Here is a 17,066-nt window from a genome sequence, read left to right as displayed (position 1 = left end):
GCTCCTTAGCTAGCACCGACCTGTCACGCTGCTCCCTCCACAGCTGAAAACAACAAACAACAAACTTCTCACTCAGTTCTTCTTGTTGATACTATTATGTAGACTTCTGTGGATATTTAAGCAATTTAATTATGTTTTATTTACGTGACGTCAAGCCTGCTTTGTTTTTTTTTGTTTTTTTTTAAAGCTAGCAGGCTAGGTCAGCTGGTAGGTGACAGATTAGCCGGCCTTGGCTAGCTAGCTGGCTAGGCTAGTTCTTATACTGGGCTGCTTAATTAAAGCTAGCTGACCAGCTGGTATCACAATCAACCCATTTGTGAGAAGAAATAGAAAATGAATAAATATATATATAATATATGAAATAAGCCTCCCTGGCTTCCCAGACAATGATAAAGTCATGATGATGATGTCATTGGCAGAGTGTGTGCTTCCTGCTGGCCTTCAGTGACTGGACACTAGACAGTTAAAAAGACCAACAAGTGCATCTACATTTTCAAAACATTCAGTAAATCCTTCATCTGTGGTCTTTACATGAGGACGTTCAGGTTGGGATCAAACCAAAGTGTGTTGTCTTTGGTTTAATATAACATTTACATTTTACATTACAGTCATTTAGCAGACGCTTTTATCCAAAGCGACTTACAATAAGTGTATTCAACATAGGTATTCAAGAGAACTACTAGTCACCAGAAGTCATAAGTGCATCTCCTTTCTTAAACAAGCATCTAAAAGCATAAACCAGAGCAAAAGTATAGTGCAGAAACAAACTAATACGAATACAACAAGTGCAACAAACTAATGCAAATACAATAAGTGCAACAAACTAATATGAATACAACAAGTGCAACAAGCTAATGCAAATACAATAAGTGCAACAAACTAATACGAATAAGTGGGACAGATCGAGCACTTCATCGGGATAATGTCGTGGATGCCATTTTCCACTATGACAAACAAGGGAAGGACATGCCCTTTCTAATTGCACTGCCATGTTACCTCCATTTTACTTAGTCAACAGTGAATTTGCCCAGAGGTCAAGTTACCAATGATGTGCACTTGATGCTTTGATGTCAATATACAGTAGCCTATGTCTTGAAAAGACACTGTTTACTTAGCACAACCTGTGTTCATGCCGTTGCGTGCCTCTACACCATAGCTGTGTGGCAGCATGCAAAATCATGTGCCAAAAGCAAAATGTTGGACTTTGTTCATTTGCCTTTTGACTGTAGTAATTAGGAAGCATAAATGCCAGGCTGACACCTCAGCTGAACATGCAAAAGCGAATGCTGTTTAATTTCAAAGAAAATGGTGGTTAAACATTACTTATCCTTACTGACATTAACTTTTTTCTTTGTGGACTTTGTGCTTTTAAAAGAGGCTTTTTACTAGGCAATAGAAACTGATCTTAAATTGCATTCACAAAGTAGCAAGTTTCGGCTGAGTGGATATGAATCACATCCTCTTTGGAGTCCAACTACTAATTTAGAGTACAGCACGACTATTCTTTTTCTGTCATGCACAACAGAGGAGACTGTTGTAGCAGTGGTGACTACTTGAACAGTTTTGCTGACACAAACTTGAGGTTTTTAACTAATAGCGAGGGTACTGCCTGCTCCGCCTCAGGCATGATGTGGCCCAGCCCAGTCCAGAGTGCCACGCATAGTGCCAAAATACCAGTGCACATTGTGAAGGGTGCAAGTGTTGCAGGGTTGAGCCTTTATAGCGTCTGCTCATGCATCTACTCTGAGAATTACAACACTAACGGTGCCCATAAGCAGCATCACAGGCCTCCTGGGTAATCCCCCTGTGTTTTCTCTCCTGGTAACCAGCTGTTTGACCAATCAGAGAAGGCAGTTGGCCAGGCACTGGGCAATCTCTCCGGTAGGGGAGGGTAATTATTATGGCGATGTACTTTGCTTTTGCAGACGCTGTTATCCAGGGCGACTGACTCACTTAGCTCATATTTGTATCCGTTTTCGAAACAATCAAGGGCGTGGACTTCTAACAAGAAGCCGTACCATTGCAGGCCTCGGTGATGCCGCTTTGATGCACGCAGATATGCTTGGGGATATTCCCTACGCCAGAGATTTAGTTCTCCCAGAGCAGTACGCCCTTACTCAGCTGTGCCTCGCTTAAAAGTCCTGCCAGCCTTTTGCCGGAAATGGAGGAGAGACAAAGTTTCCAAACGAGGTAGCATGGGTGTTGTGAGTAGTTTGGTTTGCCAGCCTAGTGCGAGTGTGCAGCAGGCAAATTATTTATGCATCCTTTACTTCCGTGTCAGTTTTGCACAGAAAAGATCAGGTCATTCCCCCATGTTTTTATGTCTCATCTCTTATTTGCATACAGCAGCCTGTTATGTCCCCCCGAAGAACACAACGCAGGTACTTTTAGTGTCATGGTGGATTTGCGTTAGACATAAAAGAAACGGAAAGGATTAAATAGAGATAAGTGAAAAATGCTCCTAATTTTAACGAGTAAATAACAGAATTGCATTGCAACAGCAATTGACACCTGTTCTTTTACAGGCCAGCTGTGCACCAGGAAGCAAGGTTGCCAACAAACCAAAATTGATAAAACATGGAATATTGAATTATTTCGTGTAGCAGCACACAAATCCAATTATATTTCATGCATCATAGAAAAAGAATCACGTGTATGGCTGCAGAATAACCTTGGACTGTGTGTAAAGCTCTCTCCAGAATGGCTTAGCCTGGGCAAGTATCATAACAAAGCCATCAGGAAGCGGAGACGTGACAGAGCACTTATTAATACTTTAACAATGCTTTTCACTGTAATTACATTTTCAGCAAGTAATCCCATTAGACAGAAGTGTAGGTAACGAGGCCGGTAGCAGTAGTAACAATGAGGACTTTAATACCCGGGCCGTGCCATTGTGTGCTGACAGCGTCTGGCAGTCATGATAGTGGCTCCGGGCTGTTGTTCTAGACAGGGTTAATTTGCCAGGATGTGGCTAGCGTGGCTGTGTTATCAATGTCTAATAATGCTGCTGCTCTGTGTTGCACCGAGCTGTTCTTTGGATGTGACCGTCTGTCGGGGGGGATTATGAGCCAGAGTGTAAATTGAGGACATCTCAACTGTAGTAGTCTGAAATATTCTAGTAATGGTAAAGGTGCCTTTAGCTTCTAGGCAGGGACATCTTTGTGGTTTCACCGTGAGTTATGAATGGGTTTACATGTCCTGAACAAGTCAGCCCTAGCCAAGGTGACACCAGCTGCTTGTCAACATTCTCAGAATTCTACTGCGCTTACAGGTGTTAACGCTGGTCAGTATCTAATCTTGCAAGCTGGGCTATCGCATGCGAAGTGGGCTGGCCTTTTTATTGGAACTCTTAATGCACCACAGCAAGAATCCCACCCATCAGGCTGGAGACGAGATGAGTCAACAGGGACTTCAAACCTCCAAAGACAGCATGGCATCTCAGTTGAACCTCAGACTTGCTTGTAGCATCGGTGCTATTACCCTGAGGTGGCCTCCTTGAATCCAGCTATCGATTGCTATCTCCCTGGAGTTGTACTTTGAAGTTTTGACTCACCCTTGGAATATCACAAATGGCTACGCTCATGCCTGTTTGAAGTATGCTGTCTCTTTAGCCATTGGTAAAAGCTCAAACTCTAGTTTAGTTCATCGTGAATGCAATGCCGAGGTTGTTGTTTCCTGGACAGCTAATGTTCAGAGGTTAACTAAAATACAGTTGGAGTTTCTATTTATTTTGTGCCACCTCACTAATGACGGCAATCACTGCTCATGCTATAATGTTTTCCAAACAAACTGCTGTTACTGCCACTGAACATACCGAATGCATAACATCCTGTTTGGCAATGGATTTTCCTCTGAAAAACACCCATCGGACGCTTGGTGTGGAACTAACAAATGTTGAAACAATGTTTTGTATGTTGATAAGTTGATAAAACAAAGTAGGGCACACAGATTTGATCATAAAACTTGTCACAATTATTGATATGAATGACACAGTTATGATTTTGTTTTGCCACGGTAGCCTCACTCACTTTTCTTCTCCTTCTCTTTATTCCAGGGCAAACCGTACATGTATGACAGAGTCTTCTCGTCAAATACAACACAGGAACAAGTGTACAATGCCTGCGCCCAGAAGATTGTAAAAGGTGAGGTCTCACTTTTGATTTTTATCAATATGCTACACACTAGACTTATTATTTAAAGGCATGTACACAATAAATGAAAGTGACACCAGTGCATCCTTTTTAACAAATCCCTTTTGTCTTGTAGATGTTCTGGATGGATACAATGGGACGATTTTTGCGTACGGGCAGACATCATCTGGCAAAACACACACCATGGAGGTAAGGAGGACTGCTAAGACCGTGTGATATTTTCTATAAAATGCATCTTCTTTTTGAATAAAACTCTTCACTTCATATCATTATGTTATATTTGTTTGTTCTCTGTTTGCAGGGGAATCTCCATGACACAGATGGAATGGGCATCATCCCCAGGATAGTTCAAGATATCTTCAACTATATCTATTCCATGGATGAAAACTTGGAGTTTCATATCAAAGTGAGTAGTTAGAGAGTAGTTAGAAGGTGCAAGCTTTTGAGCTGTCCCACCCTACGTTGAGAGAGTGCTGCAGTGGTTGAAGTGACACTGCCCTCTATTGCCATTTTGAATCCCCTAATTAAAATTCTAGATTCAGATCATGTGTTTAAAATCTGATATTTATGGCTTACTTGCCCTATTTAAAACTGGGCACATGCAACAAGTTACACATTTCTCGTTCTGCAGTTTGCTATTACTAAGCATGTTTATAGAGACAATATAAGTGTTGCGTAACATGTCATGTATTTCCTGTCTGACTCGCCACTGTGTTTGTTGAACTCTTCTTGTGCACTACAACAATGCTTTTTGTGTATGGGGCTGTCAAAACACCTTTGACCTTTGTTTTCCCTTATTCTTGATAATTAAGAACGAATGGCATCTTATGTGTAGTTTTTAAAACCTGCATGTTACAATGCTGCCGTTTTATCATCTGCAGTAAACGGGACAGCCCTCTGTGTTTAATTTGAATAACTGGTCTTACCCTGCAGGTGGTTTGCTAAATAATGAGGTTCTTTCTCTGTTCACAGGTTTCATATTTTGAAATTTACTTAGACAAGATCCGGGATCTTTTGGATGGTAAGTGTCGATAGAGCAGTGAACATTGTAGCTCTCATCTGGCCTAGTTATAGCAGACTGTGGTGACAGAACGAGCTGCTGAAAGCCTGTGATGTGTTGAGAGAATGAACATGTTAGGAATACAATGGAGGGGGATGTTACCTGTAAACACACTGACTTCAATGTTAATTGTAAGTGTTAAATGGGTAAATGCTTTATATAAAACAACACATAAAATGTCTACTAACCAGACCACTCAGGAACAAGTGTTTTGACATTGTTCTCCACCTTGAATGGTGTTAAAAAGAACTGCAGAAACTTGAAAATGAAAATATATTTTGAAGCTTTTCATATTACCCAGTTCTCATGATGATGATCTCAAAAACACAATTACTTGGTGATTTTTGTTTAAAATTAACTTCAGTTAAATGAAAAATAAATGTATTAACTGGAATTGAAGACGGTCCCCACAATCCTCATTCTGACTGGCCAACAGTTGTAGCTCATCTATTTAATCTAGTTTTCTGGCCAATTGGGAAACATTTTAGAAGTAATGAGATGAAATTGGAAGCTTGCACACGGATATTAACCGAATAAATACTGTACATATGTTTACATTTCCTCTCATCTCCAGTGTCGAAGACCAATTTGTCAGTGCATGAAGACAAAAACAGAGTACCATATGTCAAGGTGAGACTAAACCTCCTGTCACATGTCCCAATTCCAGTAAAACTTGTTTGTGAAGGCCAACAATCAAGCCTCATATTCTGCTTCTCTTTTCAGGGCTGCACTGAGAGATTTGTCTGCAGCCCAGATGAGGTCATGGATACAATTGATGAAGGCAAATCAAACAGACATGTAGCAGTCACAAGTAAGATACCTATCTTGTAGTCTTTGTCACAAAGTCATTGACTGTATTTTGGCATTTTTGAGGCTGAGTTTTAATAACGTGGGTATCATTTCTCCTTTTAGACATGAACGAGCACAGCTCCAGGAGTCACAGTATCTTCCTGATAAACGTCAAACAGGAGAACACTCAGACGGAGCAGAAGCTCAGCGGCAAACTCTACCTGGTGGATCTGGCTGGCAGTGAAAAGGTACAGAGAACCATCTGTCATAGATATTTGGCATATTCATTATTTTGCCATTAAGTATTGTGTACATTGTTGTCTTGGGTTGGGTTCAGATACGCGTCTGTGACTTAAACATTGAGCTGCACAAGAGTTTGTTGAGATTATTGTCTGTGTGATTTTTTTTTTTTCAGGTCAGTAAAACAGGAGCAGAGGGAGCCGTGCTGGACGAAGCCAAGAACATCAACAAGTCTCTGTCGTCTTTGGGAAATGTCATCTCTGCTCTGGCAGAAGGAACGGTCAGTAACTCCACTTCAACTCTCAAATCTGATGATCTTGAATCTTGAATTTGTTGTATGTACAGTTTTTGTGTTCTGGCAGTGTTAGTCTTCTAAAGGAGCTCTGTCCACCATTAGTATTTTTAAAATAATTTGCATTGGGATTGGCATTTATTAAAGCTATGCTACGAATGCCAGCAGCAGTACTGTGGACTTAATGGTGCCCTCATGTCTGGTGCACTGGACCAAACGCAACGTATGGGATAATAACGTTTTTCTGTATCTGGGCAACACGATGATATCCGCCGAGATGTTTCCTGGCCCATAAAATCTTATTAGCCACGTAGACTGGGAGGTTGGTAATCTCTCCCTACTTGCTCCATCCAGAGAAAAGAAGGAAGCGAGTAGTCTACCTTGTGCCGACATCTTTACTTCTGCAGATATTACGTATCGTAGGAACCAGATTGAAAAAAAAATGCTGCGCCTCTAAAATGCGCTCAAACGTTTTCAGAAGAGAGTCAGCTTTTTTTTCAGCTTGGAAAAATGCTTTAATCTTTACTTCAGAGCATACTGCCCCCACATTTATTTAGATTTTTCTGTTGTGTTGCTTTTTCAGAACAACAAATATTAGATCTGTTATAACCTCAGGTGATGATTTTATGGTATTTTAAAATGACAGACATTCATTTTATTGTATCAGACAGAAAGGAAGTGTACTGTTTACCAGCTGCACAGCCCACAGCTAAGTGTGCATCTGGTAAACCAATGTTTTTATTATTTATCTTCCTGTGAAAGGGCCATTTTCAACCATCTACAGCTCCTTTGTGTTGCAAAACAGAACCTGAGCTGATAAGAACTTTCCTCCGAGCAATGTTTTGCTTTAGCTGATTCACAGTGATTTGACTCTGTTCACTTTAATCAACAATTGGTTTGTTCTTGGGTTCCTTCGCTGTGTAAACAACCTGAGGGGAGCGATCGGCTGAAACAAATGAGCTATTGTGCAGAGATGTCTCACTCCTGACCGAGCATTGTGGCGTCTAAAGAATTATTGCAGACCGCTTCAGATTAGCTGTTTGTATAAATACTAATGATAAATCAAGTTTGCATTTAACTGACATTTAGTTTTGCTAAACTGATGAGAGCTGTAACTGAAGCCATCACATCCTGTGTCTCTGTGCGTTGTTGTTTTACATAGTTTACACTACATTCATTCTCAGGTGTGTTTTTCAATTTGTCCTGATGCTAAAAACGACTGTTAATCCAAAAAATCCTAGTCACTCTCTTTCACCCGTGATGAGTTTTCATTGATTAAATGTTCCTGCATATGTTTTTTTGTGTGCACCAGGCCTACATCCCCTACAGAGACAGCAAGATGACCCGTATCCTGCAGGACTCGCTGGGTGGTAACTGTCGAACCACCATCGTCATCTGCTGCTCGCCCTCTTCCTATAATGAGTCCGAAACCAAATCCACCCTCATGTTCGGACAAAGGTTGGTAGGCCAGTAGAAGGAAAAACAAGCCACACTGTCATTTTTATTAATGGGCCGCCATACATGTTTTATAAATCATTGTCACAGTTGGTCCAGTGATGGTTCACAACCTTTTTTAAAGGAATAATGGTGCATAAGATGTTTTTATTTGAGTCCTCTCAGTTGAATGAAAACTGTTTGTTCTTTTTTTTTTTTTTTTCTACATCAGAGCTAAGACCATCAAGAACACTGTCACAGTGAACGTCGAGCTGACAGCAGAGCAGTGGAAGCAGAAATATGAGCGTGAGAAGGAGAAGAACAAGACCCTGAGGAACACCGTCACCTGGTTGGAGAACGAGCTCAACCGCTGGAGGAATGGTGAGGACTTGGATTGCTTGCTGTTCCATTGTTTCATCAATAGCCATAAACAGATCTCCTAAGAAACAAGAATCACGGCTGTGCTTTTCAGATCTGATTCACATTCTTTGGCACTTATTATTTGGTGTATTGCAGTTTTGGTTTCAGGGGAGGTTGCAATGCGAGAAACAGATTTTGTCTTTGATTCCTAAGGGAAACATCAGTACACTTCTTTGTATATATATATGGGCTGGTTCTGGTCTACAATGCATGGAGGACAATTTACTTTGATTCATATTTTATCATTTGATAGAACAGATAAAGCTCCTTGCTGACACGTACTTATCATGTATGTGTTCGCTCCGACTTTAGGTGAAAGTGTGCCAGTGGAGGAGCAGTTTGACAAGGAGAAGGCCAACGCCGAGGTGCAGGCCCTGGACAACATCATCAACGAAAAGCAGGCCTCCACGCCCAACGTGCCGGGCGTCCGCCTCACCGACGTGGAGAAAGACAAGTGCGAGCTTGAGCTGGCCAAACTTTACAAACAGCTGGATGATAAGGTGAGCGAGAGGACGGGATGTTTGTGGAAGAGGTGTATGAATGTGGGTTTGTAGACTTGGCCCATTATGTCACAGGTTTAACACACTACTTAAACATCCAAACAAGCAAACACAAACATGCTGTAGGTTATCTCATGATAAAAAGATCAAATATGCTGCAAAAACAATTCAAGTAATAATCAGATATTCCCATAAGAATAAGTAAATGTTCTTTAGCTTTTTGCTTTTATAAATATAGTTTATCAGTGGTCAAGTTGTACCGACTGTCTCCAGTGGTACTTTTTCTGCTTGGCGTCAACGCTAATGTCTCTTTGCGTCTCTGCACTTTACAGGACGAGGAAATCAACCAGCAGAGCCAGCTGGCCGAGAAGCTGAAGCAACAGATGCTGGACCAGGATGAGGTGAGTACTGGAGGAACAAAAATCTATGAGAGACCTATTTAAACATCTCATAGCGCAAGTGTATTTAGGGCGTGTCCAGCTCCACTTTTGCTTGTTAAGCAGCACATAACCTTTTTTTTTTTAAGGTGTGTTTTGTGCGCAAATTGAATGAAACAAATCAGCGTGCCATCTCCCGTTCCCTTTTAAAATCCAGGTGCACCTACATCTGTCATACTGCTTTTTAAATGGCGGATTCGTCGATTTGGATGAGCAAAAAATTTGTTTTTGAAAGGCTAAAAACCAACAAAATTGGATTAAAGCGGAATAATTTGTTAGATTGAAACAAGTTGTGAATTTAGGAAATTATTAAATTCTAAAATAAACAAACTATTTGACTTTCGGATTTAACAAAGCTCCGAAGTAATTGGAAATGTTTGGATCACACTCTTTGGAAACAAATGGAATCTAATTCTACAAATGGTATAACATTAATGATACTAGGGGTAGCCTAATCTTTTACCTGCAACTGTGCAGAACAACTGGGTTTAAACAGAACGAACAGACAGAATAAAACCAACCTGCACAGCATTGACATTTTGATTTAGGATTCAAATGTCAAAACGATGAATGAAGCTTTCAACTGTTCACCACAGCCCTAGAATTATCTCAGATTGATAAGTTGCATGTTGTGTTTACTGATAAGGAAGGGCACACCATTTACTTTTTGTCGCTGTTCATTGACTGTGATGGTTCTGAACCAATGTTGCTGTGGCATATTGTGAAGGAAGCAAAGGGGGCAGGGTTGATGGACCCTCTGCCTCCACCGCTTCCCAATCACCCTGTCTAGAAGACTGCATAAGAGCAAATGTACCAATATCCTATTTAGCCGATGTCAGCAGCCTTTTGGCACAATGCCTGTCCAAATGAGCTTTTGGCCCAAAATTCACGCTGAGAGTGCACTGCAGGTTGAGCCATACAGAATGCCTTGGACTGAGAGCCTTACTCCATGTTACGGCATTGTCATCTGCTGACGCTGTATTTACCGGAGGAGGAGCATCTTACTATTTGGATAATGACCCCTTTTGAAAAGCAGGAAATCATGTGCCGTTGACTTTAGAATAGCTTTTTGTCTCAAGATAGCAGCTCACCTCACTTTAAGACCAAAATGACAGCAGTGGCAGTTGCACTGTGCGCCACACATAGTGTTTAAATATGGACAGAGCCTCCTTGAGGTCGCACATAGACTTTTGAAGAGTCTTTGCGAAGCTCAAATTGGGTGACTCCAAATATGTTTAGAGGTGGATCCTCAGTGGAGCTGAGGTGACGCAGCAGCGGAATTAGTGGCGAGCAACCCGAGACGGACAACTACTCAAATTTAAAGAAGCCACACCCTGAGTTATGCCTAAAGTTGAGCCTTAATATAATTTAAACTGGTGAGCTGTAAATATTGTTTTTTAGTGACTTAATATGCTGCTAGGAGGAAAAGTGAGTTTTGCACACTAAATACATCATAACATTACTAATACTAATGTCCTTGTTTCACTGATGCTCTGAAAATGACATAAGGAACAACTACATGCATCTATCAATTTTTAAATAATAAAAAAAAAAGTCAGCAAGGAGGATAGCTTGTTTAAAAAAAAAAAAAGAAAAAGTATATTGTTACAAACACTGAATATACTGTAATGCGTTTTTAAAACAAGCAACATTTTTTCACCCCTCTCCCCTGCTTGCAGCTTCTAGCATCCTCCCGCCGCGATCACGAGAACCTCCAGGCCGAGCTGAACCGTCTGCAGGCGGAGAACGAGGCCTCCAAAGACGAGGTGAAGGAGGTGCTGCAGGCTCTGGAGGAGCTCGCCGTCAACTACGACCAGAAGAGCCAGGAGGTGGAGGATAAGACCAAGGAGTTCGAGGCCATCAGCGAGGAGCTTAGCCAGAAATCGGTGAGTTGGGGTCAGATATCAGCATGCCCAAAGTCACTGTGGCGCTTTGATTTCGTTCATACGACTTTTTAATTTGTCCTTCAATTTGGTTATTTTAATATGCAACACTTTAATTAAACTTGTACACAGACGCACATAAACAGACTTGCGTGCACACATTTATTCCTGCTACCGCTCCTTCATTTCAACTTTAAAGGACTTGGTTGTCGACTTAAATGCATGTTTGGACAACAGGTCAGATTGGTAGAGGAGTAAATATCCTTTACTTTCATCACATAATGGAACCTAAAGAACTTTGGGAGAAATGCATTCACTTGACGAGTTTTACGAGTGTTTGAAAACACTAGAAATGGCAAAAGGTAGAATCCACACACGGTTCTCTGCTCCCATGATGTTAAACAATAGAAGAACATATTGTATCAGAGAATGGACGCTCTCTCTTTCTCTCTCTCTGCAGTCCATCCTGTCGTCTCTGGACTCTGAGCTCCAGAAGCTGAAGGAGATGTCCAACCACCAGAAGAAGAGGGTGACCGAGATGATGGGTTCACTGCTCAAAGACCTCGCCGAGATTGGCATCGCTGTGGGCAGCAATGACATCAAGGTACTGGCGTGCCTTGTGCATGGTTACTATAGCAACACTATGGCTACAGAAGCGACGCCAGCTTCTAGGAATTTAGAGGAAGAAAAAGGATTTAAAAAAAGCTTCAGGCCTGATGACTAACCATGATACATATCTAGTACGTCTGTTCAGATATTCTGATGATCAAATGCATGAACACTTGCAGCTTTTTTAAATCTTTTTTTTTTATCTTCACCTCTCTTTACCTCACTTGATCGTGCCTCTTCAACTTGCCTCTTCTGCCTTTCCAGCAACACGAGGGCAGTGGCCTGATAGACGAGGAGTTCACCGTCGCTCGTCTCTACATCAGTAAGATGAAGTCGGAGGTGAAGACCATGGCGAAGCGCTGCAAGCAGCTGGAGGGAACCCAGTCAGAGAGCAACAAGAAGATGGACGAGAACGAGAAGGAGCTGGCCGCCTGCCAGCTGCGCATCTCCCAGGTACGCAGGAAGTAACCGCAGACAAAGTTGTGAACTGAAAAAGTACTTGTCTGCTCTCTGTGTGTGTGTGTGTGTATAAAGAAAGAATAATGTCATTTCTGAATCCTCATAAAGATCAGATGCGTACAAATCTGTATTATTTCCTCTGTCTCCAGCACGAGGCTAAAATCAAGTCCCTGACCGAGTACCTGCAGAACGTGGAGCAGAAGAAGAGGCACCTGGAGGAGAACGTGGACTCTCTCAATGAGGAACTCGTCAAAATCAGCGCTCAGGGTATGTCGCTGTTCAAGCAACAGATAAAGCACCAGCACTCACTTTAGGTCCATTAAAATGCCATTGGAGGCAATTAGTGCTAATAAAATGTATTAGCCTCTTCAACCTCAACACACTTATCCAACTTGAAAAAAACTTGTTCTGAATCTGAAACAACCGGTTTATTTGCTTGGAATCACTTTTCAGTTCCAGTTGTTAATTCATCCTGTTAAAGAAGTACCGATCTACCAGATTGTATCGTGTTTACAATATAGCAGAGCAGGTGCTTAGAAGTGTGCACAAGACTAAGAAATTAGAAATGTGTTGCCTTCCGCACATCTTGGTTATTTTCTTAATGAAATGATTTGACACCAAGCGTCAAGTGTCAACAAAATCCAATCCTAAGAAATGTTCATATCGTTACGGTTCAGTGCAGACTAACCTCTCACTATATCACTCCTGATAATGAATCGTGTGGTTCTGTTTTACAGAGAAAGTCCATGCTATGGAGAAAGAGAGCGAGATCCAGACTGCCAATGAAGTCAAGGTATGTTCCTCATTCCCATAAAGCATTACACACAAGTGAACACGACAGTTTTGCAGATTCTATGAGAAAGGGAAACTTTTGGTCCTTTTTTTTTAATATAAAAACTTAAATGGTGACTTTTTAAACTTTTGCATCAACTTAACGGTTTGTTGTCGTTTTTATACCGGGGTTTTCTGTCAAGTACATAGTATCCAAATTGTGTGCATTTGTGTGTGTTCAGGAAGCGGTGGATAAGCAGATCCACTCCCACCGTGAAGCTCATCAGAAGCAGATCAGCAGCCTGAGAGATGAGCTGGAACACAAGGAGAAACTCATCACTGAGCTGCAGGAGTAAGGCTTCCATTTCTGTTTCGTCAGACACGTCTCCCTTAGAGATGAGAGGGCAGCAAACGGGATTAACGTTAAAACAGGGAGACGAAATGACATTCAATATCATCAGGGGAATTGCATGATTAGAAAAATAGAGCTAGCTAACGATAGTTGCGAGGTGAAAGGAACATTTTCATGTGTTTACAATAAAACAATACTAAATTCAGTCTTTAGCTTCATAATAATAAACATGATGCCCTCTGTTCTCTTCCAGTCTGAACCAGAAGATCATGCTGGAGCAGGAGAGGCTCAGAGTGGAGCACGAGAAACTCAAATCCACCGACCAGGAGAAGAGCCGCAAGCTGCACGAGCTTACGTACGTCTCGCTCACAGCTGTGCACTGCTCACTGCTTTGTGACGGATGTATTTCTTTGGATGTTTACTGTTGTTGTTGTTTTTCCTTTTTTTGTTCAGGGTGATGCAGGACAGACGGGAGCAGGCCAGACAGGACCTGAAGGGTCTGGAGGAGACGGTGGTGAGTTCATCTAAATCAACTGCTGCTTTAAAAGCTCTTAACGTGAGAGTTTGTCGTCCCTTTGCAAGTTATCAGAGAAATATCCGTTAGTATTTATACTAAATTCAATGTGATTACAAATAAACAGATTTTTTTTTTTTTAAATCCAACACCAGCATTAATACTAAGGTTTTAAAAACACAGGAACAGATATTTACATTTACTGTTGCAGTGAGTGTGTTCGACCTTCATTGATATCTGCACTGTCCATTTATTTAAACACTGTTGTCTGTTCCAATCATCTCAATCTACTTGTTTTGTTCTTTTTCTTTTTCATTCAAGGCCAAGGAGCTGCAGACCCTGCACAATTTGAGGAAGCTCTTTGTCCAGGACTTGGCTACCAGAGTGAAAAAGGTGAGAACAAGTTGATAACGATACGACACGATTGTTCCGCCACGAATGGCAACAGTGTTAGGTTGACTGATGATGTGCTCATAAGTCCCTGTGTGTATTGTTTAAGTATTAACGCTTGTGTTTTATTCTTTGTGCAGAGCGCTGAGATGGACTCAGACGACACAGGCGGCAGCGCAGCACAGAAACAGAAAATTTCCTTTCTTGAGAACAATCTTGAGCAGCTCACCAAAGTTCACAAACAGGTAGGATTTGAATAAACACACCCAACAACAAGATGAAGGATTAATGCTGTCCTTGTCCTGTTCTATTTTCCTTTATTCTCTGCCTTCATTTCCGTTTGTTCTACCACCCTCTCCCTGCTATCTTCATCTTTGCTCAGTCATGCTTCGCGCAAATTCGATTTATGAAAGGAATGATTTAACTCGGTGCTAATTCCCCCACAGCTGGTACGTGATAATGCAGACCTGCGCTGTGAACTTCCTAAACTGGAAAAACGTCTTCGCGCTACAGCTGAGCGGGTCAAGGCCCTTGAGTCTGCTCTGAAGGAGGCAAAGGAGAACGCGGCCCGCGACCGCAAGCGCTACCAACAAGAAGTGGACCGCATCAAGGAGGCCGTCAGGGCCAAGAACATGGCCAGGAGGGGACACTCGGCCCAAATCGGTAATTTATTCCAGCCAGAATACACAGGTTTTTTTGTGGCATGTGAAGAAACGTAATGCTGTGCCACTATTATACAGATCATTTACTTTTTACATTTGTGTTTTTGTTTCTGAAATGAAATGCAAATCTCACCTGACGTCTCAAACATCATCTGAAACGGCCGATCCTCAATCTCCTCTTCCTCCACTCCACAGCCAAGCCTATCCGACCCGGGCAGCAGCCAGTGGCGTCCCCCACCCACCCAAACATCAACCGCAGCGGAGGAGGCTTCTACCAGAACAGCCAGACGGTGTCCATCAGGGGGGGAAGCACCAGCAGCAGCAGCGGCGTCGTCGGCAAGCCCGACAAGATGTAAGAATAACGCCGCTGTTCCTTTAAGAGAGCTCGACCAGACGATGCGTCACGTAAGAGACGCCGGAACGAAAGAAGGAAACATTAAAAATGACTGTGATGACTTCATGTGGAAGCATTGAATAACCGAGGTTTCTGTGTGATGTCATGAGGGTCTTCAGGTAGATTTTGGATGGAGACCTTCCCCCCCTTTATTTCTCTCTCTTTTTTTCTGTTTGCATCTCCACTGTGAACCATCCAGTTAAGGCAAAATGTCATAAAATCTTTCCAAAATGTTTTCACTAAAATAAGAGTTTACGTAGTTGCCCTCTGTTTAAGTTGCATGCTTTTTTTTGACTGACAGAACCAGAATAATAGATACAGCCTCTATTTAAACATGAAATTAACAAACTTTAAGCTTTTTAGAATTAGAAATAAGACGGAAAGAATGAAAAGTCAAAAACCGATACAGAACTTAGATTGAGTTTAGAAATATCCAATAATAGAAATACTTCAGAATTCTAAACTGATTATACCTTTACCTCAGTAATCACATTATTATTATTATTATTATTATTATTATTATATGCTTTAACAGTTTGAAATCCAGCTTTTAGTGTGCATGTGTTGATAAATGATATCATTTGTGACACAACAGCTTCATAAATGCAAAAGAAAGATAAAGTTTGAGAAATGAGTTCCGACACACGTTGTCGTAACTCGTCAGCTGCGTGATGGACGGCAGCAGTTCAGTGCAGAAAGAGCGTGACATTCACTAACGCCGTCTTTTCTCTCCGTCTCACCTGCAGCTGAAGAGCAGCGGGTCGGAAGGACGACACCACTGAGGAAGCCGATATCACCCCCCCGCCCGACCCGACAACCTGTCATTCCGTAACAGCGAAACAGGCTCCTTTTGTCGCTGCTGTGGAGCCCCGAAGGAGTTTCTGAATTATAAATATATATATATAAATATTCCTGGCCTGTACAGCTCCAGCCCACACACATACCTCCACCCACTCCCCCCCCCCCCCCCACTCCCCACACTCCCCACAATTCTCATCATGACTTATATCTTTTTCTCGTACTGGATATAATAATAATAATTATAATTATAAAAAAAAAAGACAATAATTTTCATTTACAAAAGGCGAGATTAATATTTGCATCCAGCGAACCAAACGCAGTCGTGAGCGCAGCCTCGGCGAGCGAAACCAGCGACGCACCTCAAACGTGGAGCTCCCGTTTCGTTTTTTTTCTCTTTGCACAGTCTGTCGTCATCCGTCGTCCTCGTCGTGCGAGTAGTTCTGCACTGTGCCATGCTGAATGTAAGGGTAGCCAGATCCCGTTTCAAAAAAAAAACAACAACAAAAAGATACAAACAAATGAAAACACAACCTAAAAACAAAAAAAAAAGACCAAAAAAAAATAAAAAGGTGACCCTACCACGAGAAATAGCTTGACCCCCATAGGCTAACCTCTGTACATTTCATCATTGCTATTATTGGTTGTTAACCACACTTTTCTCTGAATAGATTTTACATGCTACTTTAAAGGAAAGAGGAAAAAAAAAAAAAAAACTGTATGGTTTTGAATTGACTAGATGGCGTCGAGCACTGCTGTTCTGTCCGGTCTTGTACAGATGTAAAATTGGCACTACTGCACACGCTTCCCCAGAGAGAGGAAGAGAGAGAGAGCGAGAGAGCTGTATGGAAACAGCAACGGGGAAAGGACTCAAAAGAAGGATGGAAAAAAATAAAAGAAGCCACAACGTG

At 41.7% G+C, this 17,066-nt stretch overlaps 1 protein-coding gene across 1 annotated transcript in view; it reads left to right on the top strand.

Annotated features, from left to right (window-relative positions):
- LOC129113245 (kinesin-1 heavy chain) overlaps positions 1-16,315 on the top strand; it is a 16,836-nt gene extending 521 nt beyond the window's left edge. The window contains exons 2-26 of the mRNA XM_054625464.1: positions 4,055-4,142; positions 4,267-4,340; positions 4,453-4,557; positions 5,124-5,172; positions 5,786-5,841; positions 5,935-6,022; positions 6,124-6,248; positions 6,416-6,520; positions 7,845-7,990; positions 8,199-8,347; positions 8,699-8,886; positions 9,219-9,287; positions 11,003-11,209; positions 11,667-11,810; positions 12,080-12,268; positions 12,424-12,541; positions 13,012-13,067; positions 13,288-13,397; positions 13,651-13,752; positions 13,851-13,911; positions 14,233-14,304; positions 14,442-14,546; positions 14,748-14,964; positions 15,159-15,315; positions 16,104-16,315. Coding sequence (XP_054481439.1) covers positions 4,055-4,142; positions 4,267-4,340; positions 4,453-4,557; positions 5,124-5,172; positions 5,786-5,841; positions 5,935-6,022; positions 6,124-6,248; positions 6,416-6,520; positions 7,845-7,990; positions 8,199-8,347; positions 8,699-8,886; positions 9,219-9,287; positions 11,003-11,209; positions 11,667-11,810; positions 12,080-12,268; positions 12,424-12,541; positions 13,012-13,067; positions 13,288-13,397; positions 13,651-13,752; positions 13,851-13,911; positions 14,233-14,304; positions 14,442-14,546; positions 14,748-14,964; positions 15,159-15,315; positions 16,104-16,107 — 2,784 coding nt within the window. The 3' untranslated portion in view covers positions 16,108-16,315. The remainder of the gene's footprint in view (positions 1-4,054; positions 4,143-4,266; positions 4,341-4,452; positions 4,558-5,123; positions 5,173-5,785; positions 5,842-5,934; positions 6,023-6,123; positions 6,249-6,415; positions 6,521-7,844; positions 7,991-8,198; positions 8,348-8,698; positions 8,887-9,218; positions 9,288-11,002; positions 11,210-11,666; positions 11,811-12,079; positions 12,269-12,423; positions 12,542-13,011; positions 13,068-13,287; positions 13,398-13,650; positions 13,753-13,850; positions 13,912-14,232; positions 14,305-14,441; positions 14,547-14,747; positions 14,965-15,158; positions 15,316-16,103) is intronic.
- The last annotated feature ends 751 nt before the right edge of the window (positions 16,316-17,066 follow it).

This window comes from Anoplopoma fimbria, chromosome 3 (genome assembly GCF_027596085.1).
Source record: "Anoplopoma fimbria isolate UVic2021 breed Golden Eagle Sablefish chromosome 3, Afim_UVic_2022, whole genome shotgun sequence".
Classification (NCBI taxonomy): domain Eukaryota; kingdom Metazoa; phylum Chordata; class Actinopteri; order Perciformes; family Anoplopomatidae; genus Anoplopoma; species Anoplopoma fimbria.
The sequence above is the reverse complement of the archived record's forward strand: the minus strand, read 5'-3'. Positions and strand labels throughout refer to the sequence as shown.